This window comes from Colletes latitarsis, chromosome 10 (assembly GCF_051014445.1).
Source record: "Colletes latitarsis isolate SP2378_abdomen chromosome 10, iyColLati1, whole genome shotgun sequence".
Taxonomy (NCBI): Eukaryota; Metazoa; Arthropoda; class Insecta; order Hymenoptera; family Colletidae; genus Colletes; species Colletes latitarsis.
In genome coordinates this window covers 2,699,001-2,725,966 of record NC_135143.1, presented here as the reverse complement: position 1 = coordinate 2,725,966, position 26,966 = coordinate 2,699,001, and the positions used below count along the sequence as shown (strand labels likewise).

The following is a 26,966-nucleotide window of genomic DNA, read 5'->3' as shown; positions in this document are numbered from 1 at the left end:
GCACGGTACAGAGGGGGACACACTGTGATACAAACATTTTTCGTGTGGGTGGAGGCATAGAGGAGATTTCAAGGTCATCTTCAATTTTTAAATGGAATGCTATATTTTTTTTATTGCGATGTGATAGCGGGTGTTCAGATGACTTCATCAAGCTACTCTTGAAGGTCATACAAGGTCAAATGTGGTAGTAAAATAAACTTTCATACATTACAGAAGATGTTCGAAATGGTGACCGTTTGCGTCAATGCAAAGTTGCAGTCTTCGTATCGCTGCATCACGTGCCTGTCTTATAGTCTCTGAACTTATTCTAGAACATGCTGTATTTCATAGATCCTTACTTTCATGTAAACGAATGGTCTTGTAACATTGTTTATATTGTGGCAATACATCGCGTGTAGCTAGAAATGTAAACATTACGGCAGTTCGTAACAATGACATGAAATATCGGTAGACAGTCTCAGTGGATTGTTAAATCAAGCAACAGTATGATTATCAAAATGGAGTTTTCTTTTGAAGAGCAAGTGGATATGATCCTCATTTATGGAGAAATGCGACAAAATTCGATAAGAGCTGCAGCTTTATATGCTGAACGATATGCAAACCGTACACATCCTTCGCACCGAACATTTCAAAGATTGTGCAAACAATTAAAGGAAACCGGAAATTTGGGTACTTCTAAGAGCAGTCGTCGTAAAAGAACAACTGATGAAAGAAATGAAGTTTCTGTTTTTGCAACTGCAACTCGTAACCCGCAGATTAGTTTTCGGCAGATTGAACGTGAATCGGTTATCAGTTGAAGGAGCGTACTACGAATCCTTGCACGACATAAATTTCATCTATACCATATTAGTCTCCATCAACAGTTATACGGTGCGGATTTTATGAATCGTGTCACATTTTGTCAGTGAGCTCTACAAAAAATACAAATGAATGAAACATTTATTTCTTTAATACTGTTCACCGATGAAGCTACCTTTACTAACCATGGAAATCTCAATTTGCATAATATGCACTATTGGAATCCCGATAATCCATACTGGTTAGGACAAGTTGAGCATCAACGGCAGTGGTCAGTTAATGTGTAGTGCGGAATCGTTGATGATCAAGTAATCGTACCGCATTTTATAAATGGACATCTTAATGGCGAATGATATGAACACTTTATACGATATACATTGAGGATTTTATTAGAAAATGTACCATTAAACATTCGCCAATTGATGTGGTTACAGCACGACGGATGCCCAGCATATTATGCTCGGAGAGTAAGAGATGCACTTATCGAACTTTACCCAAATCGATGGATAGGACGTGGAGGATTAGTTTCTTGGCCAGCTCGCTCTCTAGACTTAACTTCGTTAGATTTTTTTCTCTGAGGAGCATTGAAAAATGTTGTTTATCAAGAAGTACCCAGTACACCAGAAAATATGAAACAACGGATAATTGCAGCATGTGCTAAAATAAGTTCAGAGACAATAAGACAGGCACGTGATGTAGGGATACGAAGATTGTAATTTTGCATTGACCTTGAAATCTCCTCTATGTCTCCAGCCACACGAAAAATGTTTATATTACAATGTGCCCCCCTCTGTACCGTGCAAGTTTTGTATATAACATTTTTTCATGTTATTACAAATAACAGAGATATTCAAGGTGGACATAGTTATTGCCCCACCCTGGATATCCTCTGGAAGGAAACTCGATGTTCCTAGGGAATTCTACTATACTATATGTATATCCTGTTTACTAGACCTCGGCGGGAATTTCGCTCGAAAACAGAGATTTGACAGGAGTTTCAGACATTATAGAATGTAAAGCGAAACATTTAGAGCGGTGGAAAAAATTTCATTTCTCCGGGTAGAAAAAATGTCATAAAATGTGCGAAAGTGTAGCTGATCTAGTTACTCCCTTTGTTCATTTTTTACGTAGAATCGATAACATTAAACGAGAGACATCCATTGACCTTTATCCATAATATTTTTATTTCGCCTTGTGTTCGTTTCAGTGAACGCAACTCCATTTAAAACTCTGTTTCATAGCAAATTCCACGCGATAACGTCATCAATCTTTCTTATCGAGCGGATCCTCTGTATTTCTTCTTCATTGTTTTCCTTGCTCGTTTTATTTTTCTTATTTTTTTATTCCCTCTCTTTTCATTCGCGTCTTCTCATCGGGTCGTCTTCTTCTTCGGTTTTCCTTTCGAAGCTCGTTCTAACGGTATGCAGATATATTCATGAAATTGCTCCGAGAACGCGAGCAGAACTGCGTGGAACTGGCAACAAATTGCAGATGCTCGTCTTGAAGACTATAAAATCAATTTTCCGTTACAAAAACGAAAGAAGAAGAATAAAAAAAAAAGAAAAAAAGGGAAGACGGAAAGAACGAAAAGGATCCGCAGTTTCTGCGATGCTGCAGTAATCACGAGCAGCTAATTAGGGCGATAATTTCTGCTAATTGCTTTCATTAGTATACCTCGAACTGCCTTTTTCTTTATCGCTGATATAATTCTATAATTACATCGATTTAACGATATGATGTTTATAACTGTGCCTGGCGTGTAAATTGGACAGCTCGAAACTACAGGGACATTAGGAAAAATCAGCCCGCAGTTTTCCAAGTCCATGTTTTCAATACCGAATTGACAGTTTCGAAAGATATGCTTTTCTTTTTTTAATTGAATTTTTGGTGGCATTGCTAAATACTCGAAACGAACATATTATATAAATAAACGTGTCGTTCGATGCCTTTATTTTATTTATAACAAATAAATTAAGTATCGATTTTTAAACTTTACACACAATCTTGTAAACGGAAAACCAAAACATTCAAACTTTTTTAAAACTTTTTTCCAATATCTCTCACCGTTCTCCAGATATTCAACTAGAAAGATAATTCCGCATTTTCTTTAAGGGTTGACTTCACTTCCTAGAAGGTCAATCATGACATAATAAGTAATAATTTAAAAAATTGAGAAAAACAAATTATGAGAGATTTTTGATCGTTTGTTGAAAAGGAAAATAATTTAATTCAGCGAATACTCGTTCAATGGTGTCGATGAAGAAGTATAAAGTTTTAACACAGAATTGGTTAAACATTATAGATGGAAAAAATTTTTTCATCACTTTTGATGGGTGAAATTTGATTGTTGTCAAAATCAGTGATAGAAGGCGGATTTTATGACATAACGTGAGACAGAAATTGTCACATACGAAAAAGTACATTAAAAAAATTATAATATAAAGTATATATTTAAAAAAGTCACGTAAAAATTATATTGAATAAAAGGAAACCAAATAATATTGATATTAATGTCAGTTTTAATATCATTGTAATTCGAGTAATTGTTTGGTTTCGTTATCATTTCAGTTTTGATGCTCTTTTAATCTTGCAGATTTTGGGATTATTAGGGTATCTGTCTTTTTTCAATTTAATCAAGAAATAACCAATTTTATATTTCTGTTCTCGAGTATACACACTACAATCGTAACCAGACCTCGGATATTTAAGCAAATGCATGTTTTTAATACTGCATATGTTTTGCATATTTCACATAAAAGACAGATCGAATATGTTGCGTATTTTCTATATGTATATTTGTATACTTTTCCTCTTTTATCTTTGCAACAATTTACAAACAATGATGCTTCCATGCTATATATTGAATTTTTATATTTCTCGCTTTTAATAAAAAACGCTGAATATAATTAATAATTAATAATAATAATTAATCATTATTTATTATAATTATATTAATAATTAATAATTAATTACAAGTTATAATTAACAAATATAGTAGATGGAAATTTTATTATCGAAGATGTTGCGATTTGTCAGGCGTGCAATAAGCAGATTATCTGCGATAGAAGTAATAAGCGTAATAATTCAGAGACAAATACAAATAATCGAATGTAAAATAGGATTCGATTTTATAGCGACTTGTGTCAATTCGGAAAAAATTATTAAATAATAGATAAAATTTGTTTTTTATTAAATATCGTGGTTGGAAATATTTAATTTTGAATAAATTTTCTATTATAAATGAATTTTAAATGAGTTTTTCTCAACATATAGGAAGATGGTATGAAAATGCATTGACAATGTCCAGACACTATAATATGAAGAATTAGAAAAAATTGGAAATTCTGTATGAATTACTTATTCAGAACACTCGAAAAATATTGCAGAGCATAGCATTTGGATTTCCATAGACAGAAGGATACACAATTGTTGCTATATTGCTAACTTTGTTTAGAAGCATCAACGTCTCGAAAGAAACAAATCATGCAATAAATATCGCTCGATTTATCAAATTATTGTCATAATTCGAACGTTATGACCAAATGCGGAAAGGCTTGAAAAGGTTCCGAAAATATTATATAAAAACTTTATGTCAAAACTGTTATAAAGCACTTCTATTCTTCATAACTATTACAAAAAACTTAAAACTCAAATTATATCGGATTAAGTAAAAGTTCTTCTATAAGTGAGTTACTATTAGTTCCTTGTAAAATACTATGTACGTACACAAGATTAAAAAATTGATTTGAAACTCACTCGATTTCACAAAAGCGTGTACAGATTTCTTCAACACCTTGTATTCGCGAAGCATAATTACTGTAGGTTTCGATGTCAACCGAACGATGTCAAGTATGTATTTACTTTGCACATACTGCTAAGTAATTCATGCTCGTGCGTATGAATAAAAATAATGAAGGGTTTAATCTTAACGAGCAAGTTAATCAGAGATTTAAGTTCACTGGCTCTGATTCATTGTGCAGGTACAAAAAAAAATAGGTCCAAAAGGAATATTAACACTAGGTTTACGGAGATTCCAAACTAAAAGTAACAAAAATTCATAAATAATATTATTTAAATTAAATATCTATAAATTAGATATTAATATAAATTCTAATTAAAAGAAATACCTTTCTCCGTAAATCTAGCGTTGCAGAAGTATGTAGTTTATATATTTAATTTATAATAATATTTCTCACGTAACATAATGTATATTTAAAAGATATTAACTGGAAATAAATTCTGACTCTCGAAACTCTTCGAAAACTATTTGACTCTAGGTTATAAAATACTTTTTTTTTTAACTCTATAATTTCCTCATCGCAACTGATTAAATTGTTTCGTGCTACAAATCGCCTAAACTTTGCATACAGTTTTAGGATTCATTCACTCTTTTCTTGCGAACGAAACATTAATTTAAACACTCACTCAATCTTTTCCGTTTTGTCTCAAACACTTGTCGTTTATACCCAGAAGGGAAATCCCTTGATAAGGCAAAGCTTGCTATGCTGAAACTAGCAATGTATAGTTTTAGATACTACTGGTTGATAGATCACGGGATATTCAATATTTAATCCTCGGCAGTACTGTGCCGGAGTCATTGTTGATTTTCCATTATCTAACAATTTTTATAACGATACAGTAAACGAAATTTCTGTAAAAACATTGCTACTTTTAAGAGAAAAATGACAAGAAATAAGAAAAACATGTTCCTACCTCGGTCAGCATTTTAAGGGGGTAGTCTCATGTAAACATTGCAAAATTTAACCATCTTTGTTAATTTTTGTTAAGTAAATGTTACATTTAACGCTATAATTCATTTTCGCAGTTTACTTAACTTTGAGAATGCAAATTAAATTTTTTAATAATTTTTATTGACCTTTTATGTTGTTATCACGCCCGCAGTAAACATGTGTTTAAACAGAGGCGTAGGTGATTGCAGTTCTCAAGGTTGACTAAATTAAAAAAATCAAAAAGATTTTTATTCGGTACGTTTCCTGTTATCGCCTGAACCAAAATAAATTGGCAAAATGGTGAAAGCTTAAATTAAAAATTGCAAAATTTTGTCATTTTTTCCGCAACTTTTTAATAAAAGAATATGATAAACTCATTATAAAAATATAATTTTGATTCAGGCGAGAGCTATTAGTATGTGGAACAACGTATAAAAATTTCAGAGCAATCGAACGTACAGGGTGTTTGGCCACACCTGGGAAAAATTTTAACGGGAGATTTTAGAGAGCAAAATAAGACGAAAATCAAGAATACCAATTTGTTGATTGAGGTTCCGTTAAAAAGTTATTAAAGTTTAAAGTTCCGCCTGTAGAACGGCAATCTTCCGACCAGCTGCGGTAGTAGTTTCACCATAGACGAGGTATACGAATAGACCTTACATCCAATGTCTTTTTTCGGCCCATTTTTCTGGGGCCCTAGAGTACCATTAACACGCATTGTTTGCATTTTGAAAGAGTAAAATCCTCCAATCTGTTCAGAAGTTATGATATTTTAAACATTTGTATGAAATTTCGAGGAAGCATTTCTGGCCAGAAATTATATTTTCGGTAAAGAATTTTTTTCTCCAAAGTGCTTAGAAATTCGAAGGTATGTCCATTTACCAAAAATGATTGTAATTAACCCCCGCAACGGAATATAATTTTTCCAGAATGATTCGAAATTTTTTAATTTTGTCGAAAAATTTGTCTATCTCCTCGATTTTTTTTCTCGGAAGTGCGAAGGATATCGGGGATATGTCTATTCACCAAAAATGATTGTAATTGACTCGGGCAACCGAAAATAGTTTTGCCAGAGCGATTAGAAATTTTTTTATTTAATTTTTTAATAATGAAGCCTCAATCAAGAAATTGATATTCTTGATTTTCGTCTTATTTTGGCCTCTAGAATCTTTCATTGAAATTTTTCTAAGGGGTTGCTGAACACCCTGTATGGTATTTGAGATTTTATCTATGCCAGTTAAGAAAATTACATTTCGAGAGAAACGCATTCAAAGTCTACAAGATCATACTAATCAATCCTAGCTCCATACAGAATTCCTTTCAGTGTGTTAGCATCCACATGACACAAACGCTAGAATTTCGACTTTTAAAAACAGCATATGTCTCTTGACCTTGTCGTAAACCTTTCGAAACAATAATGTCTGAACTGTACAAGGTAATCGCCCGAAGCAATAACTGCGGTACAAAAAATGTTCTACAAACCACAATGCTTGACATTTATCTCTCAAAATTTAGTAGTACATTCTTAAATATACATACTTTCAAAAAATGAAATAAAAAATTGATTTTTTTGAGGATCCACATGAGGCTGCCCCCCTAATATTTCCATTTCTAAAATGAGCCACATAATATTGCAATAAATATATTCATAAAATAAAGGAACACCTGGCAGTAAATCATGGCGTTCTACTAGAAATTTCACCCATCGTAGAAGTACGATCGAGTGTCTAATAATTCTTCGTTACCGTATCCAACAATTTTTCTAAACATAAATTGCTGTAAACGTCGTCGCCACTCTTGGGTTATTTCCCTTGTCAGTCATACGGTCACGCACGCAAGTACGTATCTCTCGGCTGCATACTGAAATTGATTCTGCAGCCATCCCCCGGCAAAATGTCATCATTATTACTCGTTTAGGTAGCTTTTGCCTCGATAGATCTGTTTCTTTATTCGAACGAGCGAAACGGTTATCTAAAGTGCCAATGCATGTACACGCACACGTGTCCCCAGCAAAGTGTCCGGAAATTCGAGAAATTTCCCCCGTCCGACGTTGATGCTTTCACGAACACAGACCAACACGGAGCGAGTATCGCCATTGGGAAACAACAATCGGTCCGTTGTATACACACCGATTGCACGCGGGTATTAACCGGCGCACGGGGTACCGGAAGTTACGTTTGACAAACCGCATGTAAGCGGAATACGGACACGGGCGTGCGCGACCCGTGTAATTTTATGTTTGTGCTTGTTGAGCCGTGATCGCGTTTCTGTGGTGGCCTAAGCAACGCGCGCGTGGTCATTTCGATCGTGCGATCGCCAGTCTATGTGTTTAGTTAATTCTACGGTATATTGTCGCGAATATCTGGGTCGTGTTAATTACCCCCCTCCCCGATTCTAACTAAAGAAGAACACGAACCGTCCCGACTTCTATTTTAATGTCCTTTTTCAGAGTGGTAGTAAACTGACTCTTTTTGACGTACACTACCGCTCATAACTGTTTAGGCACTCCACTTTTCATGTATTATTGATACAGAATTATGTTCACCAAAAAACATTACAATAAAGTGAAATACTTATCTAAAACGCAGTTCTAATAAACAAGGTGGGGCAGTAACTATTAGCACCTCAGATATCTTGGAAACTATAAGTTTCACAGAAATGTTTGCTAAAGTAAATTGCACAGTACGAAGGGCGCTATTGGATGGCGATAAGTTTTTTTGCAGGTGGAGGTACTTCGGACATTTGAAGGTCACATCCATTTTTTTAAATGGATCGGTATGTTTTTGCTTCCGTATCACGATAGAGGATCTTAAAACGAGTTCAACGACCTATTACACAAGGTCATTGAAGGTCATAGAAAGTAGAGAAAGGCGATAATACTTACGGTTTTGGTAGTAAATGAAACCAACGTATTGTCAACAGTAGAGGAATGCGTAATGCTTACCGTTTACTTCACTGAGAATAAACACTGCTTGAAGGACACTTTAATAGTTTGCAGAGTAAGATAAACATCATAAGATTAGTATCGATAAATCGGTCAATCCGGCACGATGTATCCGTTTGAAGAGCAGGTTGATATGCTTCTTATTTATGGCGAATGCCAACAAAATTCTGTAAGGGCGAAAAACTTGTATGCTGAACGATATCCACATCGGACTCAGCCTTCGCGTTAAACATTTAAAAATGTGTATGATAAACTTAGGCAAACCGGTAGTTTAAGTGTTCGTAAAAGTGAACGCCAGAAACGAGTAATTAACGAAGAAATGGAAATCGGTGTGCTCGCTAGTGTGTCTAGAAATTCTCATATTAGTTCGCGACAAATTGAACGCGAATCTGGCATTAGTAGGAGGAGCGTACTTCGCATTTTGCATCGTCACAAATTTCATCCGTATCACGTTAGTCTTCACCAAGAATTGCATGGGAACGACTTCATGAATCGCGTTGAGTTTTGTCGATGGGCTATACGTCAGATTCAAAAAAATGAGATTTTTTTTAATACCGTTTTATTTACTGATGAAGCAACATTCACAAATCACGGGAATGTTAATTTGCATAACATGCATTTATGGGCAGCGGAAAATCGACATTGGCTGCGACAGGTTGAACATCAAAAACAATGGTCTGTGAATGTATGGTGCGGTATCATAGGTGATAAAATTATTGGACCTTATTTTATCAATGGAAATTTGAATGGCAACGTCTATGCTAATTTTATTAAGAATACATTGGGTCTTTTGCTAGAAGAGTTACCTTTATTTACACGACAAACCATGTGGTATCAACATGATGGATGCCCAGCACATTATTCATCGATTGCGCGAAGGGAACTCGATGAAAAATTTCGAAATCGTTGGATTGGACGCGATGGTCCAATATCGTGGTCAGCTCGTTCACCAGACATAACACCTTTAGATTTCTTTCTGATGGGAACACTGAAAGAGAAAGTGTACAAAGAAGTACCAACTACATCTCACGATATGCAACAGCGAATTATTGCAGCCTGTGCATCAATAAGTTCTGACGCTGTAAGACTTGCAAGTCAATCAATCGTAAAAAGAATCCAACGGTGCATTGACAGTGATGGTCATCATTTCGAACACCTACTATAAACATGTTTCATTTACTACCAAAACCGTAAGTATTATCGCCTTTCTCTACTTTCTATGACCTTCAATGACCTTGTGTAATAGGTCGTTGAACTCGTTTTAAGATCCTCTATCGTGATACGGAAGCAAAAACATACCGATCCATTTAAAAAAATGGATGTGACCTTCAAATGTCCGAAGTACCTCCACCTGCAAAAAAACTATTATCGCCACCCAATAGCGCCCTTCGTACTGTGTAATTTACTTTAGCAAATATTTCTGTGAAACTTATAGTTTCGAAGATATCTGAGGTGCTAATAGTTACTGCCCCACCCTGTATAGACACCCATTATATCGGATTGGTTTTTCTACCCTCTACCTGAGCTTGACCAGGTTGTCGAAAACTGTTTATTACGGTGGAGTTACAATAATAATCTGTAAGAATTCCCGGGAATATTTTTCAGTCGGGTAGATTGTAGGTAATGATGTTTAAACTGCCTTGTGAAAAGATTGTAGTAAAATGTGTAAGCTATGGGCAGTTGTAGTTTGATATTCACACTGTTAACATCGTGAGCGAAATATCGAGTGACAGTTATTTAAAATGCCTCTACGAAGAGAATTAAGTACTGAAACACGTGCGCTTATAATAGCTTACCATACAGCTGGCATAAGTAATCGACACATTGCCAAAAAAATGAAATTAAACAATGGAAAAATCGACTATAACGTCTTTTGGATAAAAATTTCATCTTTCAACAAGATAATGACCCAAAACGTACGTCTAAATTATGTAAAGACTATGTACGCCATTTAGAGGAGGAAGGAACAATTAAAATTATGGAATGGCCTCCTCAAAGCCCGGACTTGAATCCGATCGAGTTACTGTGGGCAGAACTGGGCCGGGTAGTGTGGCAATCAGCTCCAACATCAGCTAATGATATGTGGAACAAGCTTCAATCAACTTGGACCTCAATAACTTCAGAAACTCTCGTAAAACTTATTGCGAGAATGCCTCGGTTGTGCGCTGCGATTGTTCAATCAAAAGATCACATAGATGAGACAAAAATTTAAAATAAGGGTTTTAATTTTCGCATTTATTATGTGGATGTACATAAAAAATAAATATTTTTCCATTTTTCCTGAGATTTTATATGATTTATGCTTTTATTGAGAGTGTCTAAACACTTATGAGCGGTAGTGTATGTGAAATACGAGGGTTGTCTGAAAAGTTTTGAGCCTAACATAGAAACAAGTATTTCTCCAGTTAAATATAGCTTCATTTTTCAACATAGTCTCCTCTTAAATTAATACACTTTTCCCAGCAATGCTGTAACCCTTTTAACCCTTTCAAATAGTAGTTGGTGTCTTGCTCTGCAAAGTAGGCATTTACTCCTCGTTCCATGGAAATCTCTATCCTCCAAGCGATATTTTAAGCTTAGTGTTTGATAATTAAACTTTATTTCGTACAGATATCAAAACCTCCAACTCAGTCGAACAGCAAACCCTATCAATCAGGAAAAAAACACAAACACACAAAACACGAAAGAAGGAAGAAAAAAACTTAACCTATTACAGCGCAATCTAACGGCATCACTTAATAACAAAAAGAAATAAAAAATCGCTGGGGGCCAGATCTGGTGAATATGGTGGATGGTCAACCAATTCGAAACGCAATTCGTGAATTTTGGTCATGGCGACCGCCAAAGTGTGAGCTGGTCTGTCTTTACAAAAATACTGACATCGACTGACAAAAACGACTGTCAAACAACTAAGCGTCCAAAATTGTTGAAATTTTCATATGTATTTGTCAAAGCATATACCACTGTACTATAAAAATGGTTTTGACGAGAAACGCCACCTTCATGTCCCGGCTCAAAACTTTTCAGATGACCCTTGTATTTGGTGTAGATACTCAAGATACGAATAATTAAAGTGGGACAATTATAAGTCATCTCTGTATAACCCTATCAACTATTCAGAGGACCTCCATATCTTTTAAAATACACGTTTTCCTCGTAATTTGTACTTAAATTTTGCAAAAGCACATTATGTCGGACAGTTCGTATTCTTCTAAATCTACCAACAGCGGGGGCGTAGGGCGTCTACGATTCGAGTGCTTATCGAATGGGACACGATTTAAGTCGGAGATGCTGACAAATATCGAGGCATAATGGTAATGCGGGGCAGAACGGAGAGTCGCGTTTCATTTCGTTAATACGCTGCGTACGCCAATGGCGTTGGTCGTAATTAGCGTCGAATATGTTTACGAACATCAAGCAATCGAAACGTTGCGACTGAGACAGACGTACAATCCGAGAGAAGGGAAGGGCAATGTTGGTGGTGGTCGATCGTTTCAAAGCAAAATACAATTAGTAAAATAAAAACGTCGACGTCGTATCTGTGTAAAATCTAATTGTTTTTTAAGTAGTTTTATATAGAAAGTAGGCTTAACTGTGGATTCTAGCTTCAACGTTACACAGATTTATAATTGGACGTACTTTCGATTGATTTTTCGATGTATGAGACAGTTACAAAACCTTCATATTCTCTAAAATACGTTTTCCTTGAAGGTTATATTTCATAATGGACAGTTGTTTTATTAGATTAGTGTCGGCGGATTTCTTGTTTCAAACTTCATCAAACTTTATCAAATCAACGTTCTACGGATGCTAACAAGGGAAGGACACGAACTGTCCGACTTCGATTTTAATGTACTTTTACAGAATGACAGAAAAGTGATCTTTCTTGCCCAAAATGGTTTAAAAAGTAATTAGATTTCACAGATACAACGTCTACACTTTTATTTTACGAGATCCCTCTAGTCCAATTTTATCAATTTTATTACCATTTTTTTATTACCATTAATATCATTACAAAAAACTAATAATGTTTCGTTTTAAGGCTGGAAATTCAGATTTCTTGGTATTCGATCATCTTAAGAACGAATGAGGATTGAACGTAGGCGGTAGCTATTTCCGAGAATAGACTAACGAAGTGAAGATTAAATGAGTGGAATTACGCACAAAGAGGTTCTCTAATTGAAGGTCTGAAAATCTAGAGACATTTACCACCTTTTAAAATAGGAATAAGAATCTACAAGCTATTTCCTTCATAACCATAGCATAATAAATCTTTCAACGTGCACGGTTTTCTTTTTTCGTTTGCATTGCCCTTGAAGCTCCCTAGTAATTTTGCCAGAATCTCAAGCAAAGGAGCTTTACTTCTTTGAATGGAGTTGTTTGCGAGGCGATGTCGTTTTCTTTTCTCTTTTCTTTCTATTTACATGTATGAGTGAATTTCACGAAACTTCATTACTAAAATTAAATTATTGTTAACAAATTCAACAAAGTGAAATTTCATTTGCGTAATTGAACCATACATTTCGAACTTTAATTAAATATAATATACTGTATTACGAAATATAAAATAATACGAGTGTTACTTGTGTGTCGTTATCGAATTCCGCTGATTCGGTTCGACGCTATTCGGCCAATAACTCCTTTCTGGATTAAAAATACGAACTAAAGCAACCGGGAGATGCAAAATTATAAATGTTACTAGTGTTTCAGAATCTATGAATACTCTAAATTTATTAACATCATCAACGAAAAGTTGTTCATTACATGGGTCGAGTCTAAAATAAATTTAAAAATAATCAATTATTATTTTTTTACCAATTAGATTTTGTATTATGGTTCATGATTTATTATTGCCAATGATACAACTTTTGATTTAAATTTATGATAATCAATATCGATAATGTAAAACGAATCACAACAAGGAAAAAATAGAGTAAAGTTAATAACATTAGTACAACTATTATGAGCAACAGAAGTAGATTTCCCTCGTCGATGGTAGTAATTGGCAATGAAAAACAATTTTGGTAGATTAAAAATGTTATTTGTAACTGAAAACATTTTAGTCGAGAAAATAATTATCCTATAATTTTGCACTTTATTTGGTAACCTTTTTCAATATTATTTGACAAATAATATTGGTGTAACGTCATTCCTTGAATGTCCAGATACAAAACAATTTTTGCAAATAAATTGTAATTGCTTATAGTGTTAAAAAAGACTTTTAGAGTAACACTTTGTACGCCAATAATTTTGAACGAATGGATTTGATTACAATAATTAGGATCCCTGATTTTTTGCGATAGTTCTTGTTTTACGTACCTTGCGTGCGCTCGTACCATCCATCAAAGGGATTCAATCTGAAAATGCTTGGCCAGGTCTTTACTGGTATCTCATCGCTGTCGTCGAAGCTCATATCGGGGAAATCAAAAGTCATCGGTCTGATAAAGCGATTTCTCGTGTCTGACGGTTGGGCGACTTCAAAATTCGTCTGTTCCTCGCTGTCCGGTTCGCGCGTTCCTGCAAAAACAGAGAAATTTGTTTTTTAAAACCACATGACTCACATTTAAAAAGAAATATATTTCAAACATACATTTCGCATGTAATACGAATCGTAACTTTCAAGAGTTATCAATTTACCTTTTATATTATTTTCATTGGACTTTCATTTAGTAAACATGCATCTCAATAAAATTATTTTGTTTATTTTATTTGCATAGTTGCAACTTCGTTCTACCGTATTTTAATATAAAGATATTTTTGATACGAGGAAGATAAAATTCCTGGGGAAGGTTACGTTACCGACCTTAAAAATCTGTGCAATTTTTATTTACTATTTGACAATTATTTAGAAAAATAGATAATATCGTGATAACAATATAAATTGTCGGAAACCTTTTATATTACTTTCAGTGGTATTTTATTTAGTAAACATGTATTTCAACAAAATTATTCTATTTATTTTATTTGTATAATTGCAAGTTTGATTATCCATAAAATCGACTGTATCGTTCTACTGCATTTTAATATTATATAAAGATGTTTTTAATACAAGAAAGATAAAATTCCTGAGAAAGGTTTCGTTAAAAACCTATACATCTTTTATACATTGTCAATTATTTAGAAAAATAGATAATATTGTTAAGGTATAAATTGTCTAAAAGTGTATAGAAAGTTGTAAAACTGTATCGAGCATGAAACGGTTAAATATCGAATACACCGGTTCGAAGATCCTTAAAAAGCCAAAAGTACCGAATGGAATCTTATAATTATTCTTGTTAGACGTTGTGCCGTGCTCGAGATCCTTTCAAATGCCACACAGCACTTAGTGCTTTACAAGGAATTTGCTGAAGTGATTTATCGTTGGGCCCTTTTAGTGCTTCGCCACTGAATCCGGCTACCAACCCCACTGTCAAACAAGAAAAGCAGGATTTTCTATTTCTGTGTACCCCCCCCCCCCCCCCACACACACACACAGAGAGAGAGAGAGAGAGAGAGAGAGAGAGAGAGAGAGAGCATGGACAATAACCATTTCGTAAAAAAAAAGATAGTGACCACGCGAGATCTCATTTGCAACTGTCAAAGAACCGTGTGTATCCAAAGTCACGATACACGATCATCGTTATTGAATGATCGAGCCTTCTTTTATAAAAAGATTCACGGTTGTACGTTCGATCGATCCTCGACGTTGTTTACTTTCGTCCAAGGAACAACAGACATTTTCAAATCGTTGCGATGCATCGCAGAACTTTGATTATTCGGACCAATAGGGATCCCGAAATATAATTACTTTGCAAAAGTGACGTATTTAATATAAGTGAGTTAAACGTTCGAAACGTCGTGAAATTTTCTGTATATTAAATACATCAACGTTTCGACGTCATTGTTAATTGTATTCGTAGGACGAAAGTTTAAATACGACATTTTTTTTTGTAATATTTGACGAGTATATTGTCGATACTTTATTGTAAATCTCGCATTTTCTTGTCAAATAAATAAATATATCAACATCCATGGTTAAATGTTTTGTGAATTCTAAAGTTCAAACGTAATCTTGACATTAACGTTAATTTCTTTCGATTCGCTATTTTCAGATAGTGGCAGGTGTGTCTCGTAGAGAGATTGTGTATTTCCAAGGAAAAGGAAACTTGTTAATTGTTCGCTTTTAGGTATTGTCTTGGGATTCTTTGGAGTTCAGTACCGTAGTGGTAGTTTGTGCTATTCTGTGCGGATGCGCTGATTAGGTGTATCTTGATTCCAAGTCCATGGGGTCCGTAAAGCTCTCCAAGTGAAAATAGACACCGTAAACACCCAAAGACAAAGCACATAGAACTGTTTTCAACCCTTCTATACGGTATATTAATCGAGAAAAGAAAAAGAAATAATTTCCACCATTTATACTTTGATTCGGTGCTCAAGAATGAAATAACTATTCACTTAATGCCTGGATGTCCTCCAGCTGGCTGAGGCCACTAGCTTGTAACACTTAAAGCCTATGCCTTAATGCAGATCTAATACCCTGCTAAAGGTTTTGTCATTGCTATAATATACAGTGTGATCTGTTGAAGGTGTCAAAGAATTCGAGGAAACACTGTTTTCACAGAACTTTTGGAAGTTAACGTAGGTTTGCCAGTAGATGGAATTTAGTTATCAGATATTTTTGCTACTATTTAACTTTTAGCTTAGAAAATAAGTCAAATTAAAGAGCAAACAAGATTAGAAGTTATACAATCTTATAACATTCGTATATTTTCGTAATAAGTAAACAAATTTCTGTCACAGATGTTACAAATGCTTGGAATTAAAAATCAGGAAGAATTAATAACATTTCATTATTCTATAAAACACACAGATATCGTCAAACACAACTTTGTTTATAATAAGAAACTTATGTTAGGTGTCTACATGGACAACTACCTTATGAAAAGAAAAAAGACCTATAGTTTGTGTAAATAATTAAAATTCATTTATTAGCGCGTTGACTGCCAGACCAAACCTCTCAAATTGTCCACGAAAACGAAACCATGTCTCCAGACAATTGGAAACTAGCACACCCACAATTTGTAATTGAACTTATTTTTATAGCCTCGTTAAACTTCAATTTCATTTAAATTTTGTTATTTTTGTATTGTACGAAAATCACTCAGTTTGTAAAAAGGCTACATATGTACTTTGATTTCTGAATCATTTTAGAATTTGTAGAATAAACAAACGTTGAACGTTTCTATTTCGCTCATTTTCAATATTTCTCACTTTTGTATAGAAAACTATCAAGCCTAACACAGATCACACTTAACAATTCTCAGAATAGTACACCTCCCAAGCAAACGTTAACAAGGGATCACTGTATTTTGTTCATCAGAACAATTACTGTCGTCGAATAATTAATACTTTTTAACGTACTGAAAAATACATTTGGTGCAAGCGTATTTTTTCTTGTCGAAGTTGGACTAAAATTTGGCGGGAAAAGAGGACAATAGCGACGCACGGAAGAATAATATCGCGTGGAATACTGTTCAGGGCTCGGCGGGGTGTTTTTCTCGAACGCTTCTGGCGATTATCCAATCTGCTCGACATCAATTCATATTGACGCACGAGGAACGTAGAAGTCAATTTGAGTCAATCAAATTCCTGCTTCGGAACCCTTCCGCGCGTAGAAGACGCGGATCCAGCACAAGGAAATCCGCAGGCACGGCGTTCAATGATGAAAAATCGGTCGAGATTGCTGCCACAGAAATGAAATGTTTTGACAGACGACGATAAAATACTATCGTCTTATTGAATTCCGCTCGGAGGGGTCCGTTGTCGGGCGAATTTAGTCGAATCGTGTGGATTTACTTTTTTAATTGAAACTGGGGGCCTCCGCCGGTGCCATTAAACCGCGAAGGAATTAATTCTGGGCAGTGTTCCCGGAGGCGCTCTCTCGTTTAGAAATTTAATCGAATAGAAATTCTCGTAGACGAATCTTGAGAAAAATTCCCCTAATGAACGAAGCGCTTTTAAAACTTCCCAGTTATCATCGCGTATTATAATTCTTAAAGTCTAGGTAAGAATTTCATCCGGATTTTCCAAGCAGACTCTGAATCCGTATTACGTTTGTACAACCTCCGGTCGTCGGAGTATATGTATTTTTCCCCTTTACAGTTTCTCGCCATCTTTCGGTCTATTTGTACATTTCATTGGCGTAACAAATTTCATTTTTCCCGTTGAAAACCACAGACAGATGGTTCCTGACATCGTTCGTGTTCTTGAACTACTTTCCCATTAAGGGGAATTTTATGAAACTCGAAATGAATGGAAACCTCGCCACGTAAGGTTCGTGTACGGTTTCTGGTGTTGTCATAGTGAAAGGCAATTCCTTTCCTCGTCGCTAATAATGCCCGTGTTCCTTTTACCGTCACCTTTTAATTGATTTATTTCCTGGGGGTACTCTTCCATTTAATTATCCGATTTTACTCGACATTTACTATTGCATTTAATTATCTGGGTGTTGAACATTATATTCGAAAAACTTTTACGAGTTTCTTAAGCTCCAATTACTTTTGTCTCTCCAGATTATTTTCAATTGTAATATACGACAGAAAAAGAAACATTTATGGTCCTACATAGTATTGACATTTAAGGGAAGTTGCGAAATTTGGCAATATTCGCGAATTTTTTTAGAGCGAATGTCATGTCCAATTGTTGTGATTCTTTTTTCTAATTTATGTAACTACATTTTAGTCATATATTTACATTTTTTATACTGCTTTATATAATTGCTTTTTACTGTTATGTCGATCGCAATACACACGTATTTAAAAATCATATCTCGCTGGCGTAGATAATTGGAGCTCTCAGGGTGGTCTAAAGCTAATCAATTGAAAAGATTCTTAATTAGTATATTTATCATTATTGCAAAGTGGTGAATGCTGAAAGTGAAAAGTCTAGAATTTTGGATCCTTTTCAGCAATTTTTTTATTAAAAAAACTATGATATACTCAACATAAAAATCTAATTTTGGGTCTTAAAAAAATAGAACGTAAATATTGAAGCTTTTAAATTATTAATTTTTTGAACTAAAATTTTGTTATAAATAATGCAGTACTTTTTTGTTGGGAATGAGAAATTGAATCGATTAATGCGTTAAAAAATACTGAATGTCAAGATACTGAAGAAAATTATTTTAGAATAATAATATTTTGTAATAGAAATATTTACAGTATTAAAAATTTACAGAAATATTATAGTAGAAATATTTTTTAAACTAATGGTTTTTCATCGGAAGTGTTTAAATAGTAGATTAAAAAATCTATTAAGAAACTAATTTCAGTAAATGAAGGCTTAGAAGTTGTATTTTAACGATATCTTTAACGATTTCATTCGTATCTGTATAACATAGTTGTTGGATCTCGAAGGATTAAAGTCCTGCGCAGTATTGGATGTTAGGTGATTCCATAAGTGGCTCTGAGTAATGAAATTGAACGCAGTGTGCTATTTGGCGCAAATAGCAGTGCAAATAGAGACCTTCCTTTAATGTCAAATAGAGGATTTAATTTATAATTGCATATACAAAATAGCTCAAGAGCAAGCGGTTAAAGCACGAGAATTCATTATACTACTAATATGAACGGAAAATGGATTGGAAGATCGGATATTGTTTTTCCTATTGGTACATTAAATTGAAGATAGAATTAAATACAAATAGATTATACAGTATAACGCAAAGCCAAGGAATAACATAGTCCCATGCAAAAGTAAGTTTAAATATGTAAACATATGATGTCTCACGAAATTAGGGAAAACTGTATCTTTGAAACAATTGAAGATAAATAAAAATATCATAAGGCAAAATGATACAATATGTGGATATAATTATATGCATAAAAAAATGCGATTGTACCTTTTTCTCGAATGGAAATAATTTTGAGTAGACTAATTTAATAGTCCAGCAATTTTCAGTTATTAAATATTTTGGAAAAAGTATATTTTCCACTCTATAAGCCAGAGTAAAACCTTCTAGCTTCGATACCTCTATTTTTTCTACAAATTCCTATAATTGTTATTCTTGATATTTTAAAAATAAATCTCTAAAAAATCTGAAATTTTGTATAAATTAAGTACATATAAATCTTATCACATTCCTATTTTTCATTTTGGCTCAGAAACGGTTCTAAGGACGTTTTCACAATAGAGGGGATGCATTTTTGATTAAATATTTTGATTGAAAATATTTAGCTTCGAATCAGTTTTCTACTGTAAATTAATTTAAAATGAGTTTTTCTTAACACATAGGATTTAATGTGGATTAAATATCCATTTTGTTTTTATATTTCTAAAAAAATTACTAAAGTGACCGTAACATTTTATATTTACCTTTTCTTTAAATATATCTTTTAGTTTCAGAGATATTAGTAAATCTATGAAAAATCAAAATTTCTTTCAGGGAATGAAAAAATCTCTAGAATCGTTTTTGAACCAAAATGAAAAATAGCATCATGATTGGGTTCAAAATTTCAGATTTTTTGGAGTGCATCAATTGCCAAACTTCTCTTGAAAATTACATATTTTAGCCTAAGGACGACAGATACGACCTTTTTGTTTATTTTTAATATTAAAATCTACTTTTCTTTATTAGTATCTTATAAAATACAAGAATTTCTAAAACATAAACTGAATATAAAATTCTTCTTAATAAGGATATAATTAAAGATGGAGCTAATAATCAAAATCTTATATTATTTATTTGTGGAAATGCTATGTCTGGAGCATCTATTATTATAGGAATTAATCAGACCATTACTTTTGTGTACCGATACGAAATTTCTTATCAGGAATTATCCATATCAGGACAGAGTAAAGGGCACCAGACGTGGGAAGTTTGTTTCCAATGACTCCCAGGAACTTAGCCGTCGTTATCAGAAGTGTCTAACGAATAGCAATGATTACGCAGGAAAGTAAATAGGGGAAAGTAACGATAGTGCAAGTTTCAGAGAGTCGTTTTGTTCGAGTCACATCCGTGGACGAAGACTTTTGCACGAATCCGAACGCAAAGGTGTGCAAAAATCGTCAATCCGGACATTAGGCGTAACACGCCGCGAATCGTCGCTTTTTTTTGTTCGCTGCTCCGCGCGAAAGCACGAATACGGAGCAATTCAAACGCCGTTCTAGCAGATATACGTATGCCAAAACTCGTCGATGCAGTCCCGTAGGGACAAGGGAGAGAGAGGAGGGGTGGCAAAGAGAGAAAAAAGAAAGGGAAATATCAGTTTTTGCACAGGGCCACGGACCTCATGGAAAAGAAATGGAATTTTGCCAAGCCTGGAGCCGCGGTAGAAACGCCACCGTCTATTTTATTCTGCAGTCAATGGCACTCGGTGCCTACTCGTCGTAGCTCTACATCCTGTTTCCCTTTTTGCAGGCATCGCATTAAACCTTTCTAATGCCACTTGAGAAAGAGTGGAAGAGGGGAAGCCGAAGGGGGTGGCGAAAAAAAAGGAACCCACGTCCGATAAATCGATCCGGTTCAAATTTCTCAAGGGAACTAGGTTGCACGGGGTGTGGGTGGGTTTGTGTACGACGAGAACATGACGAACAGGGGGCAGGGGAGGGATGGGTAAAAGCGTGAGAGAAAAAGGTGATACGACGCGGAACCGTCGAACCGTTGAACGTCCATCGCGAGGTGTTCGCAGCGTCCAGGACGAAGAGAGATTTAGGGGGTTGTTGTGCATAAACGGCTGCCATAAACTACTTAAAAAGGGGTGGTTACGATTGGGATGAGAGGAAACGTAAAGTAAGGGTCGATATGTGTAAACCGGAGTATAAAATATTAGTTATTAACTAATACCCTTGTACTACAAATTTACCCTTTTGCAAATCAAATTCACCTTGTGAGAGATTCCAATATGGTCTATGTTCCTAATTGAATTAGTCCTTAAGGGGTCATTCCTCCGTGACAGCTTCAAAAATCAATTTTATTTTTTGAGATTATATCTATTCAAGAATGCACTGTTAAATTTTTAAAGAAAAATATCATGTATTGTTCAAGTAATATTTTCAAAAGTTTAGCAATTAATTTTAGTATAAAACATTGAAGGGTTATTCCTCTGTGGCACCTTCAAAAAAGTGATTTTTCTTTTTTTTTCGAAAATACTAGTAGCATATTTAAGAATGCACTGTTAAATTTTAAAAGAAAAATATAAAAAAAAATCATATTCAAGTAATGTTTTCAAAAATTTAGTACTTAATTTTAGTATGAAACTTTAGATGCATTTTTCTCAAAATGTAATTTTTACACCTTAAATAAAATCTCAGAAACTATATGGTCAACTGCTTCGAAATTTCTACGAGTTATTCCACGTATTATTAGTTCTCGTTGGTATAATGATATTTTTAAGTTGAGTTCATTATAGTTATTTTTATTAAAAAATTACCAAAAAAGATACGAAATTCTAGAATTTTCATTTTCAGCATTGGCCATTTTGTCATTTTTCAATATAAATTATTTATTTCAGCATGGAAGACAACGACAAATATACTAATTAAGAATCTTCCTAATTATTTGGTTTTAGATCACTCTGAAAGCTTCAATCATCTACGCCAACGAAACGTGATTTCTAAATATGTGTTTATCGCGAGCAAGGTAACAGTAAAAAACAACTGCTTAAATCTATATAAAAAATGTAAATGTATGACTAAAGTAAATGTAAAAGTATGACTAAACTACAGAAAAGAATTACAACCTTAGACGTAGCAGTTGCTTTAAAAGAATTCATGAAAATTACTAAATTTCACAACTTCCACAGAAGAATGGTCCCTTAAATGATCTAATTGGGGACAAAACTTAAATTAAGTGATTCCTTTAATAAGCTAATAATTTAATGAACCATGCAATAATAATAACCGCGTATAAGTATCTTTATTTCTACTTATGCCACGATATTTAGATTAATATAAATTCTATCGTATTTTCTATGGAGAAAGGTTTGCCGAATCGTCTTTATTAATTTTTAACTTTATTTTTTTAAAAGAATGATCCATGTTACAAATTTGTTTCATCGATTTCAAAATTCTCTTTAAAATGTAACCGACATTGAGACACTTGGAAACCGTGGTATCGATCCGGTTGGTTCCTAAGAGGTTTAATTGTTATGGTAACTGAATACGAGACCGTTCAAACGACAACGAGACTGGCGTGAATAAATGACGAATAGATGAATATTGAATGAACACGAGAGACACTTACGATCAAACAAATGTACTGCAAGTATCTATATAGGTCGCTATATGAATTCTAGGCCGCGTGCCGAGCTCGTCGAATGATTTCAATGGGTTAAGGAAATACATAATACAGTGACCGAGTCTGCAATAGTTAGCGAGGGAAGTAGACGTTCTAGGAAGTCGTTATTATCTACCTTCGACTAGCTCGCTTTTGAGTCTCGCAAGTCGAATACGACAGCGAGGTGTGGGGGGGGGGGTGCAATCAGAACAAGCGACAAACAGCTAAATAATCAGAAACTATGAGAACCAATAAAACACAGCCGAACGGTGGGGATAGCTACACGCTACTAATGAGGCAGATTTCGTGTCAGTTAGCGAAGTAATACTCTACGTACAATGCTGTGAATAATTACAAACACAGTCACGCCTCTACATTTTTCGTAACATTGAAGCAAAAGTTGTTTTAAAAGAAATCATTTATGGAAATGATAAATAAAAGTTTACTTCTTCGAAAATCTGAGAGAAATATTTTTTCTTAAAATTTGTATCATGGTTTCACAGACTTTTATAGTTGCAATAGAAGATATGCATTGGTAATTATTTAGAAGTTTGTCCTTCTCACCGATTTCGATGACCTTGAAATATGTTGTCAAGTTCACTATTCTGAACAACTATTCCCTATACATGTTACCGCCGCTCGGCCTTAGTTTCCGAGATATATTATATTAAAAATGAGTATCGGTATTAGTTAGTGTAGTTGTTAGAGGGGGTCTGGAGGGCTAGCGCCCTCCAGTTAGCAAAACGAATTTAATATATTACTGTTCAAGTCATGGATGTCAAGTGGCGGTAACATGTATAGGGAAAAGTTGTTCAGAATAGTGACCTTGACAACATATTTCAAGGTCATCAAAATCGGCAAGATCGTTAATCATCTGCATAATTACCAATTCATTTTGCTGACTGGGGGGCGTTGCCCTAACAATTACACTAACTAATACCGATACCCATTTTTTATGTAATATATTTCGGAAACTAAGGCCAAGCGGCAGTAACATATACATATAGGGAAAAGTTGTTCAGAATGATGACCTTGACAACATATTTCAAGGTCACGAAAATCGGTGAGGAGGGTAAACTTCTAAATAATTACCTATGCATTCATCTGACGATTATAATTTTATAATTACTTGCGAATAAAAAATTGAAATGACAATTTCTGTTTTCTATTTATTTAAATTTTAAATAATAGTTGAAACAATGAATTTCTCTTATATCGTAGACCTAGCTCATCGAGTGATAAATAAATGGTAGTTAAAATACTACATAAAACCATTTAATAATATATTGAATATTCGACCCAACCTAAATCCTACGTGTTCAGAAAAACTCATTTGAAGTTAATTTAGAATAGAAAATTAATTTAAAATTAAATATTTTCAACCACAATATTTAATCAAAAATAAAGTTTTTCTATCATTTAGTAATTATTTTACGAATAACACCATTTAATAATAATTTTATTATATTGTTAAATGTATAATCCGGCACCGTTTAAATGGATTTCAAATTTAAGGATTAGAATTAATAATAATATATTCAGTTACCGTTTCACCGATGGTCGCATAAACTAATGATAAATTTCCTATTGCGAAGAGATAAACTCTCATATCCAGTTCACTGCAGTCGAAGATACGCACTCTATTTTTAGCACTGAAGAATAGGTTTGGTATGATTTCATCTAACGTTGTAGCACACGTTCGTCGATTTGGCGAGATTCGTTAACTTTATCCCGGAACGTGGCGAGGCGCTTAATTGGAGCGCTTATCAATTCGGTCATTCCAACGCAGAGCGGCTGGTTCTGGACACTGGGTAATTATAGTAATTATGGTAAAGCATCGACGGTAGCTAGAGGATGCTAGTATACAAGGGATATATGCACATAACGGCAATACCAGGATCCTCGGTGACAGTAGCCTACGCTAATATTAGGATGAACCTCTTAGTGTGCTCGGAGCCATAACCATTGACACAACCCACTTGAATATTTAATAGCCCGGCAATTAAGCGGATGATAATGCGTTTCCCTCGTCCACCCGGATTCTGTTGGCCGCCAATAAAAACACAATCCCCACGTTTACTTTCGCCCATCGCGATTTCTTGTTCCCCGACGTTAACCATCTACGGTCTCTGTCACGTGGCCTGCTTTAGACGCTCCGATGAAATGACAAAATTGATCCGCGTGTAAAGACGTGAAATACCATCCGATACGGGCATTATAACGTACACACACGTAGGCTACCGATATTCCCATTAAATTTATACCACAGTATATCAAGCCGTTGCAACTGCTAACTGCAGAAAATCGTAGAGTGCAACGAACGGTGCATAGAAGGCTTTATGGAAATCGATGCGAATATATAATGATTATAAGTGGAGCTTGCGTTATTCTAAGTACGGTGCTTTGTTCTGTGACGGTTGTATTTGGCGGAACAAGTGAGCGAGATTGCAGGAGGAAAGAAATTGGAAAGGAGTTTCGTTCTGGACCTGCTTTAGATGCCATTTAATGTTCAGTCGATGAGTGTACGTATATAGGGTGTTCAGCCACCCCTGGGAAAAATTTTAATGGGAGATTCTAGAGGACAAAATAAGACGAAAATGAAGAACATCAATTTGTTGATTGAAGCTTTGTTAAAAAATTATTACAAAATTAAATTAAAAAATTTCAAATCGTTCTAAAAAAATTATTTTTTGTTGCAGGGGTAAATTATAATCATTTTTGGTCAATAGACATACCCCAGAAATCCTACCCACTTTCGAGAAAAAAATTCATTACCGAAATTATAATCCGATGCCTGAATGGTTCCCTGAAATTTCATGCATATCTTTAAAACATCGTAACTTCTGAACGGATTAGAGGATATTAATGTTTCAAAATGTAAACGACGCGTATTTTAGTGAAGAATATGTAGAAATTTCAAAAATATTCGAAAAGTTGTTCCTTTACACCGTGAAGTGAGAAAAACCTCATAAAAATGACCCAATCTTCAAACGTCCAGACCTTCTACAATAGTGAATATATTTCGATGAAACTTTTTTCTGAACTAGAGCTCATGGGTACCAACAAAAAAGTACTAAACAAAATTTCCGTAGCGCGTCAAACAAATTTATTAAAAATGAAAAACGATTTTTTAAGAAAAATCGACAGGGGGTAGCTACTGAAATTTTTCGGCGAAAAAAAAATTTTAAATCGCGTTAAAAAAATTATTTTTACCTAGTGCTGTTAATTCCAATCATTTTTGGTCAATAGACATACCCCCAAAATCTTATATACTTTCGAGAAAAAAATTCTTTATTGAAAATATATTGTATGGCCGGAAATGTTTCTATAACTTTTTAAGGAAGCTTCAATAAACAAATTAGTATCCTTGATTTCCGTCTTATTTTCGCCTCTAGAATCTTCCATTAAAATTTTCCCCAGGCGTGGCTGAACACCCTATATGTATGTGGGAATAGATGGGTTAGTCGAGTATTTGTGAAATAGGTAAAGGTTGAGCAAGCATATCCCTCTGCTGGCGGGTGTGTCACAATTTTTTCTGGCGAAACATTAACATCGTCGTGGTTAGTCGAAAGTGAGATTCTACGGCAACGAAAATTTAAAATTTCCGAAATTCATAACATTTTAAGCGTCGAAATATATTTTTCTCTTTTATTTATGTTTATTATGATTAAACGTTGAATCAATAGTCAGTCAAAGAGTGTATATATAGGAATAGGTGGTCGATCGAGCACTTGTGAGAAAGAGAAAGGTTGAGCATAGCCCTCTGGTGGCGACTGCGGGAAGCGTCGCTACAGTTTCATTAATTCTACTTCATAGAACTACATGCTCTCAGACGACACGTTCCGTTGAAAAGAATGGAAGTTACGTTTCTATTCAATCGTATCGAGAAATGCAATTACGATCAAAGTAGTCTTTCTCGGCCCAGTATAAATATGCAAAAATATATTTTAAAATTTTTCCCTGGTTTATTAACATTGTTACCAGTGGCCTGAATAATTACGTTCGCAGAAACACTTATCGAAGATAATATAAAATTGTTGTTTTAGTTTCATAACAGGGTAAATCGTTCCTTCATTTAAATGCGTTCCCTGAATTTTTCTAATTATATAGAACCATCCTGTGAAAAACAGCTCAAAGGAGTTTCGCTGAAATATAATCAATGGCGCTTTGAAGATTTTTCCCCGAACTAAGCTGCTTAACTTTATTTTATACGTCGATAAAAATCTTTGTTGTCCGTCAT

At 34.5% G+C, this 26,966-nt stretch overlaps 1 protein-coding gene across 1 annotated transcript in view; it reads right to left on the bottom strand.

Annotated features, from left to right (window-relative positions):
* Positions 1-26,966, bottom strand: part of LOC143346033 (icarapin-like) — an 84,822-nt gene that overhangs the window by 24,134 nt on the left and 33,722 nt on the right. The window contains exon 2 of the mRNA XM_076773754.1: positions 13,792-13,989. Coding sequence (XP_076629869.1) covers positions 13,792-13,989 — 198 coding nt within the window. The remainder of the gene's footprint in view (positions 1-13,791; positions 13,990-26,966) is intronic.